At 39.5% G+C, this 23,293-nt stretch overlaps 1 protein-coding gene across 1 annotated transcript in view; it reads left to right on the top strand.

The window, feature by feature from the left end:
* The window catches only part of PPP1R21 (protein phosphatase 1 regulatory subunit 21), a 42,943-nt gene that overhangs the window by 7,287 nt on the left and 12,363 nt on the right, over positions 1-23,293 (top strand). The window contains exons 2-13 of the mRNA XM_029965078.1: positions 2,467-2,602; positions 2,985-3,131; positions 5,037-5,138; positions 5,834-5,998; positions 6,099-6,157; positions 8,534-8,628; positions 10,866-10,918; positions 16,281-16,430; positions 19,490-19,591; positions 19,667-19,755; positions 20,606-20,742; positions 21,752-21,844. Of these exons, the coding sequence (XP_029820938.1) occupies positions 2,467-2,602; positions 2,985-3,131; positions 5,037-5,138; positions 5,834-5,998; positions 6,099-6,157; positions 8,534-8,628; positions 10,866-10,918; positions 16,281-16,430; positions 19,490-19,591; positions 19,667-19,755; positions 20,606-20,742; positions 21,752-21,844 (1,328 nt within the window). The remainder of the gene's footprint in view (positions 1-2,466; positions 2,603-2,984; positions 3,132-5,036; positions 5,139-5,833; positions 5,999-6,098; positions 6,158-8,533; positions 8,629-10,865; positions 10,919-16,280; positions 16,431-19,489; positions 19,592-19,666; positions 19,756-20,605; positions 20,743-21,751; positions 21,845-23,293) is intronic.

Raw genomic sequence — 23,293 nt, 5'->3', positions numbered from 1 at the left:
CCGGGCGGGGCAGGTGCGGGTTTGGGTTTGCAGGTACCGAGGGAACACGGCGAGGAGCGGAGTGGCTTCGGCTGCAAAACATCCTGGAATACAAATAGCGGGCTCGGCTGTGCCGGGGAAGCGAAACTGGCGGTGTTTTCCATTGTTCTACACTTCCCAGTTGGGCGCGAGACTCGGTCTTGGTCTTTTATCTCAGCCGTGTGAGTTGGCTGTGATGGAAGTGGGAGTTCAGCGGTGTCAGTGGTGTTTGCAGTGTCTTGGAAGCGAGGGCACTGGATTCCACACTTGCGTGTCTGTTCCCATTCCTCTGCCCCAGGTGACTTTGCATCCTGTTTCTGGTGCCGCTTAACACAGTGTTTGCACAGACTTGCAGCTAATGGTGGAGAATGCCTTCCCTTTCCAAGGTGCCTGACATGCTTTTTAAAACAGCAGAGCTCTTCATTCTTTTTTCTTCGCTAAAAGGAAGAGGAGATGGTTTTGAATGGCACGGTCCTTCAACAGCCTTGGGGAGGAAAGCATCATTGGGTAGTCCAGCATCAGGGTGATTGGCACAAGACACTTGACTGTATATGCTGCAGAACCATGTGTCTTTAAATACTATTCTTCTTGAAAATGCTGTTAAAAACCCCCTGTATCCAGTCTAAATTGCTCACGGGTACTTATTTTTCTAATGTTTCCACAAAATCATTTTAAGAAAACCGAATTCACTGTGGGCTTTGTAGGTCACAGAGTTCCTGTTTCTTGTTGCTTTATACAGTGGCTCTGCTATGCCTTGGAAATTAATGGTGGCTGAGGATAAGGTAATGGAGGGATTTTGCTGCTTGATTCCTGAATGAAACTTCAAAATGTGGACTTCTGACTATATAAATGTTCCAGCCGCTGGATCTTCTTTCTTTTAGTACCATGGCATCCAAAAGCTTTCTTTGACCTTCATTATGCTCTTCTCAGCCTGGGGTGTTTCACTGGTTCTTTGCGGGAACTACTTTTTTCATCTCATCCCATTTCTTCTGCAACATGAATCGTCGTGGGAGTCCCCTCTGCAGACACCTCTTCTCTTGTGTGTACATGGTCAGTTGTTCAGTTGGCTACTTGTTGTGTGCAGGTGGAAACAGAGAGTAGCCTTGGGAAGCTGTTTGCCTGTTCACTCGGGAAGAGCTTGACAGACTCAAGGAGTGCCCGGGAAAGTCCCTGCCGTTGGATTGCTTTCCCTCCCGGTTCGCAGAGCAGTCCAGGAGAAGGATGAGGTGAAGAAGAGACTCTGAAAACACACAAGTTGCAGCTTCTGGCTCTCTCCTGCAGCTCTCATGAAGGAGCAGTGAAAAGGCTCTTTCAGTTTGTGGCAGCCTGTGGGGGGGCACAGCTTGGGGATCCATGAGGGGTTCATCCACTGCACCTGACATGGTCCTGCAGTAGTAACTGTGGCAGAAAAACAGGTGTGGAAAACTACTGCACTGCTTTTTCTTGCTGGGGAAACCCTGTGCTTGGAAGCCTTTCTGTGGTGCTCTTGGCAGTTTCTTCTCTTGCCTTTGTGATGCCTGAGCAGCACAGTGGGAGTACTACAGGGGAAAGGCCTGTGCTTGGCAACGCCAGCTGACTTCTGACCTTCAAATACAGTCAGTCATCAGACTGGAACCATTAGCTGTTGCTGTTTTGTGTTGAATCCTGCCTGTTATAGATCTGACAGGGATATTCCCAAACACTGTACAAACCCTTTTAATTAATATCTGCAACAGCTGGACTCAGACATGTCAAATGAATACAAACTGTCATTGAAGTTACCAAGATTCAAGCAATTATCAAGGAATAGGAAGGTGGAACTGTGGGTATCCTCATTGCTGCAGGGTAGAGGTACTCTGTGAAGTGACTGGGAAATAGATTTCTTGAGTATCACTTTTCACTGTAGTGATTTTAGCTCAGATTTGTGGACTATATAAATAAGTCTTAAAGGGCTTTTCTTTCTATGCTTTTTATGCATTTTCATGTCAGGCTTGTGATCTGTCAGGCAGATCATCTCTGGATGAACTGCTGCCACAGGTAATAAGTATTTTTGCATTATAATATAGTTAAGCTCCTCTTGAATTGATACAGATATTGACTTTGTGAGCCCTGCTTATGTTCCAGAACTGGTTATGAGCAGTTCTGGGGAGAAGAGGGGAGAGACAGGAATAACACTGAATATGATCAAGAACTTGAGTAGTCAAGGAAGAAGCTGCAGATTTTCCATATGTATTCACTGTTCTTCAAGCCTTCACTATATTTAAGTTAAATTATCCTCAAAGGTATTTATTGAGTAGGAATTATGATCTATTTGACCAAAATATTCAAGTGGTAAAGTAACTTCCTGTTTTTTGGCAATTAAGGATATGAATTGGATGATTTTTTTCCAACCTGATACCACTAGTATCTATCTGAAAAGAATACTTGAAAAAGCATTCATATCTGATGCTCTCCTGAGAGAATACTCAGATGCTCTGTGAATGGCTCTGATTTATTCCATTGTCTTACACAGTTACTGGCATCTCTTATTTTTCAGCTTCGAGCTCAGAACCAAGTACTGAAAAAAGGAGTTGTAGATGAGCAAGCAAACTCTGCTTCACTGAAGGTAATCTCTAAAACCTGCTCATGTCAGATGTATGAAGCTGTGACAAAATAGGTAAACAGGAGTACTTTTTACTCAAAATTATTGTAATTAAGAGAATAAAGAAGGAACTTGATTTACTAGAAGAATTTCTTAGCAGCTAGTCTTTATTGTTCTCTGTAAGTGCTGACTTTGTAAAAGTGGAAGGTTGCTTCTTGATTAGCCTATAGAATGAAGTACCTACTTGAATGTGATCTGTGGGCAGCTCGAGGTAGGGAAATCTGGTTTTTTAGTTTAAAAATGATACTTTTTTGCCTCTTTTTATAGTTTGTTCTCTTTTTTAATGTGATACTACTTATTAAAAGTGAATGTGAAAGTTTTAAAATTAAATTTTTTGGTCATTCAGGAGCAATTGAAGATGAAGGATCAATCACTGAGAAAGCTGCAACAAGAAATGGACAGCTTAACGTTTAGAAATCAGCAGCTTGCCAAACGGGTGGAGTTACTTCAAGATGAACTTGCATTAAGTGAAGCCAGGGGCAAAAAGAGCAAGGTATGTGCTAAAGGCAAAAAAACTTGCTTAGCAGGTGTCTGCTCCTCACCTGTCAATGCGTTATCCTTTAATGAAAATATCCATAAAACAGGTATTGATGCATATAATATATGCTAAGTAGTTCTCTGTTCTTCTAGTCTGTCGTCTGACACTGAATTGCTATATCCCTTTTTGGATATTTATTAAGTGTTCAAACAGCTGGGAAATATCTTGGAGCTCTGTGATCAGTCAGCTGCTATGAAGAAAGCTGATCACTCATTTCATATTCCTACCTCCTTGCTTTCTAATTTTGATGTTGGTGATTAACTCTTCAGTCTGTGATTGTAGTTTGTGAATCTTGTCAGGTGCTCTGAAATCTCAATTTTTAGCTAGTATTCCTTATGTTATTTCAAAATGACAGAGCAATTTCAGTACTGCGATCTTTCTCTGCTAAAATGCTTGCTGATTAAACCTGCTAATACCATATTCTAAGATCAGCTGTACCTTCTGTAGGTAACAGCACAATTCCAGGTGTGGTGTGCTTGGACTTAAATAGTTCTCAAGCACCTCTTGTTACCTTCCTTATGAGGAAACCCCTCTTAATTACTGTCATCTTTTCTTTTTGGTTAGTTCTCAATATGCTGTAGCTATCAAACCTGACATTAAAGAGATCATTCAACTTATTAGTAATACAGTCATTATTGTTACTTTTTCCCTAAACTCTTGTCCATTTTTCTGCTCTCCAATTCCTTGACAGGCACAGTACTTCTGACTGCATTATTGATGCACCATAGTAAGTCGTTCCTCTAAATGCAGTTTGACCCTTCAGTTCTTTTATTTCATATTATGTAAATCATTGTTTCGCTAGAAGTGTTTCCAAATTTTGAAGGGCATCAGACTATCCTGAGTAGCTTTGCAAACCATTGCCACTGAATTTCTTTCCTGTTCAACTGTCAGAATGCACAGCTTTATTTCTTTATTTTTTTTAAGAAGTATACTATCTTTTAAATATGTTCCCTTTAGTTTTACCTATAGGTTCTCACAAAGTACGTACACACTAAATTCCATGTCACTCTTATTTTGGTGACTTGTCATCAGGAACCATGTAAATCACATCTAAAATTAATTAGATTAAGATTCAGATAGATAATCTGTGTCAGAGTGCACTGCTTGTAGAAGGAGGAGAACATGTGCCCATATCTCAGGTGTAGTTCACAGGCTGGCACCAAATGCAGATGTGGCTTAGCTGACCTGTCTGTCCTGAGCACTTGAAGTTTGGTGTTAAGTTTAAATATGAAGAGCCTCCCTTTTTTTTGGTGATGATACTGCCATTCTTCATCAGTGTGGTAAAGCAGAGCAGCACCATGGGACTCACTTGGTGGTCTCTGAGTCTTTTGGATTAAATGGGTGAAAAATGAGGAGACAGTTGGCAGAGAGATGTCTGTATTCTCAGGGTAGTTGGTGGGCAGGGAAGACCCTGTGCTTTCCAGTGTCACTTTGTGCTGTAGCCTGCTGAGACCAGCCTGGCTCACACCTGGACACTTGTTGGAGGCAGATGTGCCTCACACACAGCTGCCAAACCAAATGAGTCTGTGTGCATAGGGTTTTGTGTTACTGACTGTGTGGGTATTCCAATGAATTCAGATGGGCAACTGCCCGTGGGACTGGTTTCCTTGTGTGAATGTGACATCTGAGTAGGGGCTTTCCTCAGTCAGTGTTGTACCACTGTACAGTAACAATGGTGTGAAGGGAAGAGTGCTGCTTTTAGGCTTGTGCTGTGTCCAGTATGCCTACCTTTTGCTATATTAGTCAGTGTAAGAGGCTCATGTGGCTCTTTTGGGAATTAGCTGTGGGAATGTTCTCACATACCTGGGGATGGGCTTTGGGATGTCCCCAGAGACAATGAGGGCATTTTCTTTCTTCTAGAAAAGTGTAGAATCCTCATCTCAGTTGAGTCAAGAACAGAAAAGTGTCTTCAATGAAGATCTTCAGAAGAAAATAGAAGAGAATGAACGACTACATATACTGGTGAGTGAAGCTTTTTTTAGCCTTTTTTTTCCATTGGAAAACTGGTCACACAAAGAAAGTTAGGGAAAATAAAATGCTATCTGAAAACTAGTGGTTTTAGAGGCTTAGTTCTATGCAAAACAGTAGATTAGATCAGATAACTTGTTTATAAAGATGTTCACTGTGCAAGTTAAAAAATATTTTGACTTCAGATTCTTAAGACAGTATGTGGAGTCATTCACATAATACATATTTTCTCATTTAGATTTTTAACTTTTTGGTGACAGCTACTGTACTGAAAATAGGCTGGTACTGGGTGGAAATTCATTATTAATTCGCTAACTGTTTCAGAGTTGCTTTAAAGTTGAAGATATTTTCTGCAAGTTGTTGTAATTAAGTCAGGAATTACTTTACCAAAATGGAATGCATTTCACTTCAGAAAACTTGAAAAAAACCTTATGGCTCAAGTTCAGTTTTTCAGGTGTTTGCTATTAGTCAGCAATATATTTAAGGAGTACTTGGTAGTGCTACAAAACTTTGTTTTTATTAAACTACTTTGTTCCTGAATCATTTCTCTATAAATAAAATAAAATTTCTATTTGTCTGAAAACTAGCAATTATTAACCTGAACTGGCTAATGAGGTCAGTGTAACTCACAGGACTGGATTCAACAGTAAAATGAAGCTTTCCTAAGAGCTTTGCTTTTCTTCCTTTAGTTCTTTGAAGCAGATGAGCAGCACAAACGTTTGGAAGCGGAGCTGAGATCTAGACTTGAGGTTTTGGAAACTGATGCTGCCCAGCACCAAGCTGTGGTGGACAGTTTAACGAAGAAATACACAGATACCATAGAAAAGCTGCAGAATGATAAAGCCAAATTAGAAGTAAGGAGCTTTTCCTCGTACTTGCAAGTTTGAAAAATTTTGAAATGCAATGTCTTGCTGTGTCAGTACTTACATTGTGAGATTATCTTCTTGCATAAAGATCAAGTCTCAGACACTAGAAAGAGAAGCTAAGGACTGCAGGCTTCGAACTGAGGAATGGTAAGTGTTTTTATTTAATATAATGAAAATATGATTGAAAAAAATAACTGCTGTAAAACATTAACTGGGTTATTTTTAATAATTATTTTTAATCATTTTAATAATACCTTTTAAAAAAGGGGGAGAAAAAAAGACTTTGATAAAACTCAAATGATAGTATGAAGACAAACCTGACCTGACCTGCAGGTCAAACCCCTCTTTCTTTAGCTGTGTATGGAATGAGACAATTCCACAAATTTTGCTTTCAGTAGTAGCAGTTTTGTCTCCAGGCTATTTTAAATAGCAATGATGTTGATGAAGGCTTGAAAAATTTATTTGTAATGGAAAGCTATAGAAATTAAAGAACTGGAATGAAACAAAGATCTGTGAGTTTGTAAAAACTGCTTCTAAAAACAAAGCTTGGTTAAGGTACACTCAGGTAACCGACTGAAATGATTTAAAAAAATCCCCCTCCACTGCAAAAGCTTCTTGAACAATTGTTTTTGCTTCAGACATAACATTCTCAGCTAGAATACTTCAGAGTTTTTGTTGAAGAATTATATTGTTAGTTTTGGAATACTTTCATTGTCTTGAACGCAAGTTGTAGAAAATGGGAAGTTGAGGAGTGTGGACCAAATCAAATTAGGGTGCATTTCTCTGAAGTTCATTTTTAAGGTGCATTTTATATGTGCAGTATAGTTTTTTAACATGATGAGTAAGATGCATAGTGAATTTTCAGATGCAGAGTTCCTTCTTTCACCTGGTAACCTCGAAGTCTGTATTTTAATTATTTTGATAGATCCGAAGATACTTGAATCCAATAACTCTCCTCTAATACAGGTCAGGGTTTCACTAAAAATCACTTGGGAAAGAGGATGAAAGCTGTGTTTTGCCGCTGTTTGCTTTTTTGTGGTGTTTGAAAAACTGTAGTCTTAATCTGCTACTATTCAGCTCAGACCTTGTCTATCACATTCTGTGATGACTTGGTAGTTAATGTCATTGTAAAAAATTGTCCCTACTATTTAAGAAGCGAGGCTTTTAAAAATAATAAAACCTGACACTTCTTAATTTTAAACACTGAAATCAGTATCTATTGAGCACATGACAGAATATGTCTCTGAGAATACTACTCTTCTGTTTTCCCCACTCTTTCAGGGGAAGGGATCCATTTGCCTCAGACACCCACTCTTTCTTCAGAAAAGCCAGGGGATATGAGACTTGACAGCCTGCATGCCTTGAAAATTTAAGGGCAGAATGTAAAACAAAACATGTCAAACTACTTGTTTATCGTTCCTTTATAGTACAAAAAGGAAATATCTGTACATTTGCAGTTTGTCTTTATTTTCTATCCTGCCCAATGCTACTGCAGTACATGCTGTACCGTTTCCCTGCAATTTTGGAGCTGCTTTCCAAGAAAAATGTTCGTTAATGTGCATGAGCTACTTATTGGCTAGTTTCTTCATATCTTACTTGTCTATTTTGGATTATTTTTCCATGTTAGTCCTGATAAATTTCTGTGTATCAAATGTTGTAAAAAAGGAAAAAACTGTCACTTTGACACCTTCCCCCCACCCTCCACTATATGTGCAGGAGTTCTAGATGTCAAACGGGAAGCAAAACAGTGAAGAATTTGGGGGCCTAAGTTGGGTAAGGTGTGGAATTTGGAATCAATATGCAGTGATCTTTGTTGACATACGTGTATAATGCTGGGATATGTTACTCTTCCTCTCAGGAATCTAATTATATTAGTAATCTTAATTACCTAGGTTCACATCTATCTACAAAGTCAAATGCAAGTGAAGCAGATCTGGAGAAAAATCACTTTAGAATGCATAAGAAGCATAATTGCCAAGTCTTGTCAGAAGAGGCTGTGTCATGGCAGTGTTTAAATATGGGATTTTAAAGAGCTTGTTATGTATTTCAAATAGTGATGTGACATAGTTAACTGAATTATTGACAACTCATTGCCTGCATATCAGAATACCACATTTGATACATAGTAACTTAATTTGAAGGCCCTTTTACGTTCCCACTCAAATTCTAGTAGAAAAGAATGCCTTCATATAGTTTATAGAATATTTGCAGAACAGGAAAAAAAGGTAAATTTTAACTCTGAAGTAAGTTGAGCTTCTCAAGAATGGAACTTCTGATTTACAAGTTTATTGCATCTATCACTGCATTTGTTAGGGATTAGAATAGAATGTCATTTATTAAATATGACAGAAAGGAGGACAAATAATTCCTACTTTATTATTCCTGTCTAATGTCTAGAAGGAGACAGATACCTATACACTCAAGGGATGCTTATGGTGAGATATGGTGTTGGTGAACAGATTAAATTTTAAAGGTTTACCGTGTGTGTGTGTGTGGTTTTTCGTTTGTCTCTTTGTTATTTAGCCAGCAACAGCTAAAGAATCTTCAAGCAGCTTTGGGCAGTAGACTGGAAGAATCACTATGCATAATTAATGAAAAAGTACCTTTTAATGACACAAGTACGTATTGCCTTGGTCTGGGTTTCTTGTTTGATTTTTGGGTATCCATCTGGAGGAAGTACACCTTATGAATTAAACTGTATTAGCTGTAAGAAATGTTGGACATCTGAACAGACACTTGGAGGTAACTGTAGTAAGTATTCACAATACTTGTCATAGTCTTGCTTAGTAATCCGAAAATATTAAGCTTTTATGTATACAGTGGAAATTAAAACTTTTGAAGGCTTTCGAGTAATTTGCCACTTGTTTTGCTTAGAGTTAACAGAATATTGTAAAAGATAAAGGAACACTGTCAATATAATGGTTTCTCTGTAAAAAATAATACTCTTTGAGATGAGTAACTATTTTTGGCAGGATATATTCTCAAGTTGGAGTAAGGTGGGGATAAACTGGTGGTTGCAGAGATGTTGACTTAGAGGCATTGGATCAACAGTGATCTGTACTTAGTGGAAAGTTTGTCAGTGTGTCTCATGTTTGATCAGGGAACACCCAGACTAGTTCTTATCTGTAGTTTGTCTCAGACTTGTTTGTCTTTTCAAGGAAAAAAAAGCCCTTTGAATTTGGGGATTTTTACCTGAAGCAGTGCTTCCTTTCCAACTGCTGGTAGAAAAACTGAAGTGCAGAGGATACCATGAATTTAGGAATGCTCAGCCTTTGCATTGCTGTGGTGCAAGGATGGGTTAGTATATGCCAGATCAGTGCTGTGCACTGTGTGCTTTCTAAATAGCTGAATGCAAGGTCAGGCAGGCACTACCTGCACTCTTCTGGCAGAGACACCAGGAAGACCTGGAATAGTGGAAAAAGCTGAAAGTAGAGAAGAAGGAGCAGAGAAGTGAAAACAGGCTTTTGAGTTTCCTGTATATTTTGCTGGTAGCTTTTGCATTTTTCATTCAGTATAAAACTTGATGATGTTTTAAATAGCCTTGGGTTCTCTAAAAGCTGATTTGGCAGGTGCTACAGGGGTGAGCCTTCCAAGTTCTCCACTGGATTGGCAATCCAGTGAGTCTTGGCTTAGGAACACCGGATCATCTTCTCTTTAGGAAATATTGACACCCATAGAGCACGTCATGCTGAGGTGTTGGTGCCTTGAATTGATATCCTTCTCACTTCTTTCCTCTCACAAAGGTCACCTTGCCTGGCATCTACTGCCTGTTTCTATTTCTCTGGCTTCTTTAGCTCCTTTTTTTTTTTTTTTAAATAGGTAGTTATCATTGTAGCAAATAACTTTGATGCAAATAATTTTATCTGCTCACTGAGCTGCTATAGCATAATGTTTTTGCTTGTGTAGAAAACACTACAAATAGTGGACAGATCTTTAGTGATGGAAGTTGGGAGATGTTTGTTTGCTGTGGATTCCAGCTGTCTTCCTATAGGCTCTGTAGTTGGCTTTAAGTGTAACTACCAGCTGACTAGTTTCAGTAACAATCAAATGACTTCTCGACTGCTAAGCATGATTTCCAGAGTAGAAAGATTTGGTAATTTTGGACAGCTTTTTGCCCTCTGAATATAACTACCTCTTCCCATGTGAATGACAGAAAAGGAATAAAAAGCTGCAAGTTTCCTTTGAGTGCAAATTTTAAACTGAAGTAGTTGTTCAATTTAATTGAGAATGAATGTGATCCCTTTTAAAATCTATAAGACTTTGTAAGCTTTTCTCTAGGTACAAATATCCCTCTCTCTTTAAAAATTGTGCCTGCTTGTAGTTGAATAATCAGTCTGGTTACTTCATGACTGGAGCAGAATGCTGAAATACGTGGAGAGTACATCTTAGTCTGAATTATCAACACATCAAGTATATACAGAAGCTTTTTAAAAAAAAAATGTTCAAACCATTAAAAAATTAGTCTTACTTGGCACTCCCTGGAATGTAATTGAGATGTGAAGATAACCTTGAATTCCTTAAGTGATTAAAAGATTTTTTCACTCTTGTTTGTCATGACTACTGTTCTTTGGGCAAGAGGATTCTGCTCTTAGCTGTCAAATTCAGGATGTTCAGATGATTAAATTTGACTTACTGCTTTCTCTCCACTTAGTTACAAAAACAGTTCTTAAGTGAGAATATTTAGGCCTACCTTATTGAAGTCAATTGTTTGTATCTCTTTAGTTAATATTGCTTACATGAACTGTAAGATTACTGCAATGAAATTTTATTTTTTTAAAAAATCACTGTTTACCAATAAGTGTCTCTCAAAACCCCCCACAATTTAATAAGTGCAAACTCAATTTTTGTCCTGTAGGATCTAATCGATACAATGCTCTGAATGTACCATTACACAACAGAAGATATCAGGTAAGCACCTTTCGTGGTTTCATATTCAACCTTCTACACAGATACTGAAATAAAACCAGTCATTTTAGTGACTGAAACAAAAGAAGATAGCCTACCTTACAGCTATAATGACATTCTAAGGGCATTTCTGTTCACAGAGCCTCTGCACTTTTCCAAAGGTAGTGGATATTGTTCTTATGTCAAGGAGTCAAGTTGTCTGCTTACCTCACTAGAGCTAATCCATTGATTTTTGGCTCATGATCACTGTAGGTATTAATTCAGATACCTCTTTCTAAAAAGAATGGCAAAAAGGTCTAATTACCCATGTCTTACTAAAGTTATATGAAATATCTTTTACTGTGTCACAGAATCACAGAATCAACCAGGTTGGAAAAGGCCTCTGAGATCATCGAGTCCAACTTATGACCCAACACCATGCTGTCAACTAGACCATGGCACTAAGTGCCACATCCAGTCTCTTCTTAAATACCTCCAAGGATGGTGACTACCACCTCCCTGGGCAGCCCATTCCAATGTCTGATCACTCTCTCTGTAAAGAATTTAATTCTGATGTCTAACCTAAACCTCCCCTGGCACAACTTAAGACTGTGCCCTCTTGTCCTACTGCTGGTTGCCTGGGAAAAGAGACTGACCCCCACCTCACTCCAACCTCCTTTCAGGGAGTTGTAGAGAGTGATGAGGTCTCCCCTGAGCCTCCTCTTCTCCAGGCTAAACAACCCCAGCTCCCTCAGCCGCTCCTCATAGGGCCTGTGCTCCAGTCCCTTCACCAGCCTTGTCGCCCTTCTCTGGACACTCTCCAGCACCTCAATATCCTTCCTAAACTGAGGGGCCCAGAACTGGACACAGTACTCAAGGTACGGCCTAACTAGTGCTGAGTACAGGGGAAGAATCACTTCCCTGGTCCTGCTGGCCACACTGTTCCTGATCCAGGCCAGGATGCCATTGGCCCTCTTGGCCACCTGGGCACACTGCTGGCTCATGTTCAGCTTCCTGTCAATCCAAACTCCCAGCTCCCTCTCAGTCTGGCTGCTCTCCAGCCACTCTGTCCAGCCTCTGTCCCCAGCCTGCAGCACTGCGTGGGGTTGTTGTGGCCAAAGTGCAGGACCTGGCACTTGGTCTTGTTAAACATCATACCATTGGATCCAGCCCATTTATCCAACCTGTCCAGGTCCCTCTGCAGAGCCCTCCTACCCTGCAGCAGATTGACACTCCCCCCAACTTGGTGTCATCTGCAAATTTGCTAATGGTACACTCAATCCCCTCATCCAGATCATCAGTAAAGATATTAAACAGGACTGGGCCCAACACTGATCCCAGGGGGACACCACTAGTGACCGGCTGCCAACTGGATGCAGCCCCATTCCCCACCACTCTCTGGGCCCGGCCCTCCAGCCAGTTCCTAACCCAGCACAGAGTGCCCCTGTCCAAGCTGTGGGCTGCAGCTTTTCCAGGAGTATGCTGTGGGAGATGGTGTCAAAGGCTTTGCTGAAGTCCAGTCAGACACATCCACAGCCTTCCTCTCATCCACCAGGCAGGTCACCTGATCATAAAAGGAGATCAGGTTGGTCAGACAGGACCTACCCTTCCTAAAGCCGTGCTGGCTGGGTCTGATCTCTTGTCCATCCTGCAGATGCTGTGTGATTGCACTTAGGATGATCTGCTCCATAACCTTGCCAGGCACCGAGGTCAGGATGACGGGCCTGTAGTTTCCTGGATCTTCCTTCCAGCCCTTCTTGTGGATTGGCATCACATTAGCCAGCTTCCAATCATCTGGGACCTCCCCAGTGAGCCAGAACTGTTGGTAGATGATGGAGAAGCTCTTGATGAGCTTTTCTGCCCGTTCCCTCATCACTCTAGGATGGATCCCGTCTGGTCCCATAGACTTGTAAGGATCCAAGTCTAGCAGGTCACTAACTTCTTCCTGCTGGATAATGGGGACTATTCAGCTCCCCATCACTATCTATCAGCCCAAGCCAGTTGTCTTCTTGTAAAAACTGAGGCAAAGGAGGTGTTAATTACCTCAGCCTTATCCTTGTCTTTGGTAACTATGTTCCCCTCCATTCCCCTCTGTGTCCAGCAAAGAATGGAGGGTTTCCTTGCCCCTCTTGCTATTGATATGTTTATAAAATTACTTTTTGTTGTCCTTAACAGAAGTGGCCAGATTAAGTTCAAATTGTGCTTTTGCCTCTCTAATTTTCTTTCTACATGACCTAACTACATCCCTAAACACTTAATGAGTTGCCTGCCCCTTTTGCCAAAGGCGATAGACTCTCCTTTTTCTCCTATTTTCCTGCAAAATCTCCTTGTTCAACCAGGCCAGTCATCATCCCCACCAGCTCGCCTTTCGGCACATAGGGACAGCCTGCTGCTGTGCCTTCAAGATTTCTTTCTTGAAGTATGCCCATCCTTCCTGGACCCCTTTGTTTTTAAGGGCTGTTTCCCAAGGTACTCTCCAAACCAGCCTCCTGAATAGGCCAAAGTCTGCCCTCTGGAAGTCTAGGGTAAAGGTTTTGTTGATGCCCTTCCTTACTTCACCAAGTATTGAAAACTCTAAAATTTTGTGGTCACTGTGCCCCAGATGGCCTCTGACCACCACCCACCAGCCCTTCTCTGTTTATAAACAGCAGGGCTAATGGGGCCCCAGCCCTGGTAGGTTCATTTATCAGCTGCAACAAGAAATTATCCTCTATACTCCTGGACTGCCTCTTCTCCGCTGTGTTGAGTTCCCAGCAGACATCCAGCAGGTTAAATTCGCCCACAAGAACAAGGGCTGGTGATTTTGTAACCTCCGCCAGCTGCTTGTAGAATAATTCATCACCCTCTTCATCCTGGTTGGGTGGTCTGTAACAGACTCCCACCAGGATATCAGCCTTGTTGGCCTTCCCCCTGATTCTGGTCCACAGGCACTCAACCTGAGTGTTACTGCCTTCAAGTTCTACAGAGTCAAGAGTCTCTCTAACATACAGAGCCCCCCTCTCCTACCTTGCCTATCCCTTCTGAAGAGCTTGTAGCCACCCAATGTAGCACTCCAGTCATGTGAATCATCCCACCACGTTTCCGTGATGGTGACTGTATCATAGCTTTCCTGCTGCACGATGGCTTCCAGCTCCTATTGTTTGTTTCCCAAGCTGCCTGCACTTCAGCTGGGCTGCTGATTTCACTTCTAACTCAGGCTTTCCACCCTTGGGCTCTTCTCTGGAGAGCCTGGTTTCAACCCCTTCCCCCTTCAAACCTAGTTTAAAGCCCTCTGAATCAGCACTGCCAACTTATATGCTCGGGCTCTTTTGCCCTTGCTAGATAGGTGAAGCCCATCCAACTCTAGCAGGCTTGGTACCATAAAAATTGCCCCGTGATCAAAAAGAACCAAAATTTTGCTGGTGGCACCAGTCCTTTAGCCACCTATTGGTAAAATGGCTTTTCCTACTCCTCATTCATCCATGCTACTGCAGGAATTGAGGTGAACACCCCCTGTGCTCCTGCCCTATCAACTAATCAACCCAAAAAGTCCTTTTTAATTGCCCTGGTACCTCTTTTATTGATCTCATCACTGGCAACCTGTACTATCAACAGTCAACCTGCAGTGAGCTAGAACTTGAACATTTAATTTTTGAAGTTGATTAAAACTGTGTTATTTTAGAGGTCTTTTGTTGAGGGGGAAAAAAAATAGGTTTGGTATCTTAAATTCCTTTTCCCTTAAACTGAGCTTTTTCGATTACTTCACTTGAGATCTGAAGAATGTTTGCATTTGTAAACTACACTTCGGTGTGTGCACTAGAATGCCATGTTAGTTAACATTACTTGTCACTGATCATAATCCTGAGGAATAAATCATGTCTTTTTGAGATCTCTGCATGGTTCATTTGCATTTTATGGGATACATCTTGCCAAAACATCTCTTACTTGCAGCAAAATAACCCTTATAAATTTAAATATTTTTATTTGGAAAAAAAAAAAAGAAAGTTTCTATTCACTACTGTAATTTCGTGAGTTTCCTTGGGAATATTGTTTGCTCAGTATTCAAAAATGAGCATTAGCTTTCTGCTAATAGCTAAATATATTAAGGGTTTTTACAGTAGCAAATCAGATACCTGGATGCAGTCAAAATTTTCCTCTGTTGCTTCCACTGAGGATGGGCTCCACAGCAATGTGGTTTTTCTGTTTGCTTGTATGAGATGTCTTGAACCTTCAAGTGAGTGCATTGAGATGCCACTGCAGAAAGATTTCAAATAGTTGCTTTCTCCATTCTTCAGAAGTGCCTATAAAGAGATGTTGTTCCTAATACATCTGCTGTGAGAACAGGTGTCCTGCTGTTCAATTTTGTGATGAAAGTAGCCTTAAATTTCAGGTTGCTACTGCTGAGTTCTAAGAAAAATCTGAATAACTGCATGGAGAATTTCTGCCTTTACTGTTTTTTGCTAGAACTATGTCAGCCTCATACTTCAAAATCTGCAGTCTTGAAAATGTTCCAGGACAGATTTTTATGCCTGGCTTTGCCAGTGAAGGTAAAATGCTGATGTATTAGCACAGGATGCAGTGTAAAGGACAGCAAAACAGCAATAGTGTCTGTTTTCCTTCTTTGCATAGCTAATTAACATACAGAAACTGAGTTTAATGAATACATTAATTACTCACCACCATCCCAGATCCATAATCAGGATTGACTTGATTTAACAGTTCATTGAAGCATTGGAATACATCTCTGAAGGATAAGTCATTCTTGGCTGAAATGTCACTCTAACCTTATTATCTCTTCCATAAGTCACAACAGTGTGGTTTTCTTCTCTTTTGACTGTGTTCCATTTTGGATTAATTTCTGGGATACCTTCCTACTGTACTAAAGCCACAGAACAGCCTTATTCATGAGCAACAGCTCAGTTCTGTCAAGGCTGGGAGAATAAGAATTGAGTGTTAGTGGTTAGAAAGCAGACACCTTTAATTCTGGGAGAAAACCTCATTGATTTTTACTAAGTAAATTTAGGTTTCCTTGCAACCAGGTTACTGTTGTCAGCAATTAGTCTGTTGGTCTCTGGAAATTTCAGAGATGATTTCTGTAACTGTATTGACTTCTGAGTGTTTTTGCGGCCTGCAGTTTGAAAAATGAGGTAGAGGCAAAGCATCACCAGTTGTGTGAAATTAAAGCATCCTTTGTTGTCATAGAACAATGTGCCCTTCTGTGTGGCATTGTAGTTTATGGATGAAATTTTAAAAATTAAGTTAAAATAATTGCTGCTATGTTTTTAGGCTGAAATAGTAACACGAAAGAAATCACTGATAACAATTTTTTGTATCCAAATGTAGGGGATTTTTTTTATATTTAAACAGATACATGTTAAATAAGATAATTTTTTAACTGTCTTTACAGCTGAAGTTGCGAGACCTTGCTGGCAAGGCACTGGCTTTTGTTCAAGAACTCGTAACAGCTCTCTTGAACTTCCACACATACACTGAGCAGAAGGTACAGATCTTTCCCATTGATTCTGCAACAGACACTATATCACCGTTGAATCAGAAGGTAAAGCTTACAAATTTCAGCTACAAGTATATTCAGTTATGTAGACTTTCAGTAGTGATTAATCTTAGTCATGCAAACTTCTACCACTTCACTGGAATGCTGTGAGTGTGTTCCTGAGAGCCAACCTCTCCTTCCTGCATGAGAAGTCTTTTTCTGTTGGGTGAATTCTGTGAATGTGGCCAAAGGTACAGTTGCAGAGAATCTTTTTCTCCTGTGCCTCTGCAACAAGAACAATATGATAATCAAATCAAAGCTTTCCTTTTTAATTGCTAAACTGAAGTGCATTTGTTAAAAGTTCAACTGACTTGTTTTAAAATAATAATGCTCAAATACTGCACTGCTAAATGGAACTTGTTTTAGTCAATGCACCAGGGCATGGGAGATGTTGAGACAGAATCTGGTTTTCTATATAAAGTGTTAAACTGTAACATTAAATAAACTGGATGGAAGGTAGAATTCTGAAGGAGAAATCCTAGACTCTGTTCCCTTATCAAAAAACCAACTTTATAATCTCATTTTGGGCTACTTGCAAAAAGATCTTTCATATAAGATCTTCTTGCTGAAGCTGCAAGTCTATAAAGCATGTTGAAATCAAGATGAGAAATCTGACCCATCTGTTTCGACTCAACTCCGTGGGAAGGCTTTTTGAGAGTCATTCAGAGCTATCAGCTGCATTTTCTATGCCATGAAGCGTGGAGTAGAGCTTTGTGCACAAGGATTTGTGTGGAGATGCATATATGTATGCTTTGGAACAAAATTGCATTAACATCAGAGCTGACTTCATAGTGTAATTGGACCTATGTGGATTTAAGTTGCTGCATGGCAGTATTTTGTGATTCAGATTTTAATTTCTGTTTCGTAGTTGGTAGGGCTCAGACTTAAGCTGCTGAGATGGATGTGGTTTGCATTGACCAAGTGGCTGCAGTGCATGTAGTTTCAATGTTAACTATCACAAAACTTTCTTGCTCTTGGGAAAACCTCCTTTTTATCTCTTTGCAGGTAACAAATATGCTTATGAAGGTGTTTATCCACTAGAGAAACCCCATTCTATCTGCCTTCTCAGTTGATTCAGCTCTGTCAGTCAAGAATACACTTTTACAGAGAGTCAGCATAGATATAAGCTTGAGAACATTTTCTTGCTTCTGCCACAAATGCACTCAAAATGGCATATCCTTCCTGGGAAAACTGTGTGGCTTTGTCATCTTCCAAATGCTTTGGGGCAGGAACTGTGTCTCTTTGTTTCTATGGCCCAGTGTGGTGACTGGATTCTACAGACACTAGTGCAGTTTACACTAAGGAATAAAGTCAAGTTGCTTAGACATCATTTCTCGCTGAATTTTTCCCCCCCAACATCCTTTGTTAACATTTCTCTGTTGCTTTTCAGCACAGCTGATATATGCAACTTAATTAGAACCGTAATTTGATTCTTCTTTTCTGATAATTTACTCTGATTCAGTAGTTCAGGCTTTGTTTTTGTAATTATGTCTCTTTTAGTCTGCCCTATTCTGTATTTATGACCTAATTCCCTCAGCGCATGCTACTTCTCAGGTCTTTTGCTGTGACTTTCCAGCAGTGAAGCATCTTTTATAACTGACTGAAGCTGTAGTTGCTACTATATTTTTGATTAATTTACCTGTTTGCTTGGCAAGTGTTCTCAGTGTGATTTTTAGCTACTCCACTGAACGGGTCAAAACCTCCCCGTTAATATGGTAGAGAAAATGAGACAAATGTCAGGTAGTGGCTTAGCAGACTTGCACTGATTTATTTTTCCCCAACTCCAGGTCTTGTCTGGTGCTTTCGAGCTATTTTCCCCACCAAACACTCAAAATAGATGTGGACAATTCCCTTCCAGGTTCAAGTATTCCTTTTCTCTTTAAGTATTGAATTGCTGGGTTCTGCTGGGTCTTCAGCATCATGCCAGATAACTCAAGTCCTCTCTCTTGCAGCACAAACCAGGAGCATTCTGCATGTGTCATTTCTTTCTCCTTATATTTAGGAATTTTCCCTAATTCTGTCCAGATTTGTGCATGCATGAATGAGGGCTTGGCATCTCACTCTTCTTGTTAACACTGTGTTGCTGCACTATAATAATACAAGAAATAATTAAAATCTCTTGTACCCTATTTGCCTGGGATCTTTAGCTGCTATTGTGGTTTAAATAACCAAAGGTGAAGGTGTCTTTCTGTGGGGCAAAATAAAAACCAAGATCGCTTTTCGCTCCCTGTATCTGTGTGATAGCTAATCTGTGGAATTATCTTCCAATCTGTGGAAGAAGGTTTTTATGATACTGAGGTATCAAAAGGGAAAGCTGATGGTGTTGGTATGTTTTGATTGTGTGTAAGAGTACACACCTTCATTCTCAGGTATGCTTTTTTGAGGGCAAAACTAACCAAAGAATTTACTTAAGCAATTTTCAACAAAGTCAGGCAGTTCCACGAGGTTGAAGTTTTATTATTGCTCAGAGCTGTCATAGTTTTTGGAAGTAAGAATTCTCCTTTGATTAGTTAGTGCTCCATCCTTTGCATTGGGATAAGCATGCTTTGAGTCATTTTGAAAACTGCAGGGGACACAGATAAAGATAAAACCACATCTCTTGCTCTCAGTTTTAAATCAGTTTAGTTCTTCAGTACTTCACACAGGGCTGAGAGGCAAACGACAGCTGGGAGGAAGGTGGGATAGTTTATTCTGGTGGCTTAATGGTGCATTGATCTAGCTTGAATTTGATGGGGTTGAGGAAGGAATGCAAGAATGTTTAAACTTAAAAAGTAAGGGCTTGGTGTGCTGTGCATGACAATTAAAATGGGATAGGGTGCAGTGGCAAAGCCCTAGATGTGGTTTTGCCTGGACTGCCACTACTTCTCACTTTCCCTCAAGGTGTGTTTGTGTGTCCTGTAGAAGTGGTTGCTGTACATCACATGATTGTTATATCTTATTAATGACATCTTGGGCATCGTTTAAGATGACAGGTGCTTTACTAAAATGGACCGTTCAGTTGTTAACTTGGAAAGATTTTACAAGAGCCTTCAACAAGCACCATTTTAAAATCTCTCTGTTCTCAGTTCTCACAATATCTCCATGAAAACGCTTCGTACGTTCGCCCTCTGGAGGAAGGAATGCTGCACTTGTTCGAGAGCATCACGGAGGATACTGTGACAGTCCTGGTAAGATTTCTTACTTTTAGTATTGAAAAAGATTTTTACAGAGCAAAACCACTTATATGTTGTTTTTCCTTTCAGGAAACAACAGTGAAATTGAAGGCCTTCTCAGAACATTTAGCTTCCTACTTGTGCTTTTTAAGAAAGATTCTTCCTTATCAGTTAAAAAGGTATTTTTGATTTGATAGATCTCATTTAAAGGTGCAGTAAGTGTCAGGTATGCAGCATTGTCAACACCTACAACTTAATATTTAAGTCAACCCTTAAAACACACTCTGGCTTAAAGGGCAGAACTTTTTTTTTTTTTTAAATGCTGGTTTCTGAGCCTTGAGGTTAGGCATCTTTCTTTTAAGGTGCTAGAGCTAAACCCATGTATTTTAAGGCTCTTTTCCCCCCGCTTCCAGATGAGACTTTAAAAAATCTGTGCAGCTTTCATTAGTGTTTCTTAATGTTATTCAGTAGCGTTGATATTATTCAGGTACGGTACACTGAAATTGTTAATGCCTTGAGCTTGTCTGAGGATTGTTTATCACTCAGTACATGTAGTAGAACTTGGCCAGATGCACATCCCTTCTGCTTTGAAAATCTTTGTTCCTGAGTTGGTCGAAGGGAGGTGAATTATAGATGTAAAAAACTGCTTAAAAAGTGGGTTTGGACTACAGAAGAAGAAAAAGCTTTATTTATGTCTTCTTTACACCTGTTCTCATGCTCCTTAGGAAACAAAAGATAAAATAATTTATGTAGTGGAGAAAAAAGTCTTTAAGCAGATGCAGTCAATTCCTTGCCGTGAGCGTAAACCATTCCTGGCTTGTGACTAAAATACCTAAGAGTGGGGGTGCACACAGTAATTTTCATGTATTGCTAAGTCACTCTGCTATGTTAACCATTCTAAAGTAAATTCCTAGTCTCTTGTTCTTTTGGACTGGGGATGTAGAGAACACTTATCTATTCCAAAACTCGTGAACTTGTTTTTTAAGATAATTGCTCGTTTTTTAAAAAAAATAATTCATATATTCCTAGTTTGGAAGAAGAGTGTGAGTCTTCTCTTTGCACAGCTGCTTTAAGAGCTAGAAATATGGAGCTACACAGAGACATGAAAAGGTTGACTGCAGTCTTTGAGAAGCTACATACGTATGTCAGTCTTCTGGCCTTACCGAGTAAGTGTCAGTTTGGGCTTGGTTGGTTACACTGACTGGAAGGTACTGGTTTTATTTTTGGACCAGTATTGGGTGGGTTTGTTTTGGTTTTGTTTTTTCTTGTTTTGTTTTTTGTTTGGTTTGAGTTTTCTTTGAGCCATACACACAGACACCAAATGCCACTTCTATGATGGAAGAAAACAAGATGAACGCTGCTCGTTTGGTGCAGTCTGAACTCTGGGCCAGTGAGTTCTGCAGTGTGCTCTGTCATGAGCCTCTTTTATCCAGGCCGGGCAACTGAGTGTGCTGTAGAGTGTTTCATGCTCCACACTCCTCCTTCTGGACAGACGTGGGCATGGTGCAGGCCTGGAAATTACCAAGCAGTCACACGTACCAGATTTTAGATAGTCATAGTTAGCTGTAGAGGAGAAGAAACGACTCTGGGTTTTTATAGTGTGATTGACAGTGTGTCTTTTGTCATCCTTTAATTAGGAAATTGTTGATAAACTACATTTTATTACTAATCATCACTTCCAAGCCCTCCTGTTCATAAGATTATTACAACTGTCATGGTAATGACTAAATAAAATCAGATAAAACTTCTATATGTATGGGGAAACTATCTCCAAATGCATCCTGTAAATAACAAGAGGAAATGGTTATTGTGTAGCTTCAGGTTGTTTCAGTCTGCACTCTTTAGAAGAGCCCAGATGCTCCTTCCTACAGCAGTGAACATGTAAGTATTTCTGCATGTATAAGTGGTTTTTGAGACCAAACCAATTGATATTTGTAAAATATGAATAAAACTTAGAGAACTGGAAAGTCTTTTACCTGTCTACTCTGGCAAAATTTTATATATATATATTTGATAATGAAGGGGAAATTTAAGTAAATGAATCTGTTATGACTCACGCTCTATGCAAATGGTTCTAGTAGGTGGAAATGGAATTATTTTCAGAGGTGGCTCTTTTCATTCATGGTCAAATCTTAGTGTTGTGGTTTTCTTTTCCTTTTTATGTGGCACTCTTAGGTACAAAACCAGAAGGACTACTTAGGACAAATTATAACTTTGTGTTTACAAACATTGCTGCAAGTCTTCATGGATTTCATGACGTTTTAAAAGGTGAGAGTATGGGAATGTTGTTATGTTTCAGCCCTGCTTCTTTCTGTTTAACATAGCACACATGTACTCTCTCTGTAACAATATTGAATGTATAATATGTGATAAATCTGGTTTGTTTTGCCTTTAAAAGTGAAGATGAGAAACTAAACCTGCTAACCACTTGTTTCAAACATTCATGTGTGGTTTTCATTCCTCCGTTCTGTTAGCTTTGTTAGTTGAAGTTGCTGGATTATTTAATTGTGGCTCACCACATCTTTCTGAGCAGTATCACTTCACTTTCTGAACTTCATTGCTCTATTGAAACGAGCATACAGATTGGAATGCTATTAAAGGTACATATTTTCCCCTGCTTACATACCGTTGACCTAGTACCTGTCTTCAAAGTGGAATTTTTCCTTACTATTTTTAGGTTGGTTACTATTTTTAACATGAATATATTACCAAAGCTTACAAAGAAGTCTGGGTTCTTTTTGAAACTTAATTTCCTCTTGAAAAATGGCTTACCTTCCTTTTATCAGAAGAACATAGATATGTTATGTTTTCAATGAAGTGATGTTTGGTTAAAACTCACAGTTTTAAAAAAATGATGTTTCTGTATGTCCTAGAATTTCTGTACCAGGGAGAAAATAATCCCTACAGATGAGTTGTTTTATTCCTAGTCAGCTGTTTAAACATTAAGCTTTTGTAATTTTAAGCAAATTTTTTTTAATAATAACATCAATAGCATGGCTTCATTCTGCAGAGTCCTTGTTAAAAAAAAATTATATTAAAGATTATACCTCAAACCAAGAGTTTTAGAGAATAGATAAGTTTATTGATAAATACTTTCTACTTCTTAGTATGTGTACTGCAATGTAAAATCAACCCAACTTACACTTCAAAAGAAATAAGGAAAATAGAAGTACTGAAGAAAACTGTCAGTAGAATTCATTAGCTGTCCACAGAAATGTTGTGCTTAACATTTTGCACTCCCACACTCCAGAATGCTTGATTTGTCACTTCTCTCTTCTTTCTTGATCCAAACTAATTTCCAACTGCTTAAGCTTGCCTAAGATTATAACTTGTGGTGTTGATGAGCTGGGACTTCTTCGTTCTGTACCAATAGTACTTTATTGTAAAATAGCTGCAAAATGTTCACCTATCAAACAATTACCTTTTTTTTTTTTTTTAATTAGGGCAAGTAGAGAATGTTTGCTCTTGTGTAATAAAGACTTGATTCTTTTTAAATTTTGGTGCTGTTGAAATCAAACAACATACCTGGATGTTATTGTGAATGACTTCAAAAAGGTTCTGTGTGTTCCTCCCTGTGCTCCCGCACCTGGCTCCCCCTTGAAGACTGTTCTGTTAATTTTACCTGAAAGAATATTAGAAAGTAACATTCTAAACTTCTGGTAGTCTTTTAGATTTGCTCTGACAGAATTAAAATACTCTTCCTTTAGAAATTATGTG

The sequence above is a fragment of the Manacus vitellinus genome, unplaced genomic scaffold (assembly GCF_001715985.3).
Source record: "Manacus vitellinus isolate BGI_N305 unplaced genomic scaffold, ASM171598v3 scaffold_8_pilon, whole genome shotgun sequence".
NCBI lineage: Eukaryota > Metazoa > Chordata > Aves > Passeriformes > Pipridae > Manacus > Manacus vitellinus.
This window is presented reverse-complemented; position numbering and strand designations above follow the sequence as displayed.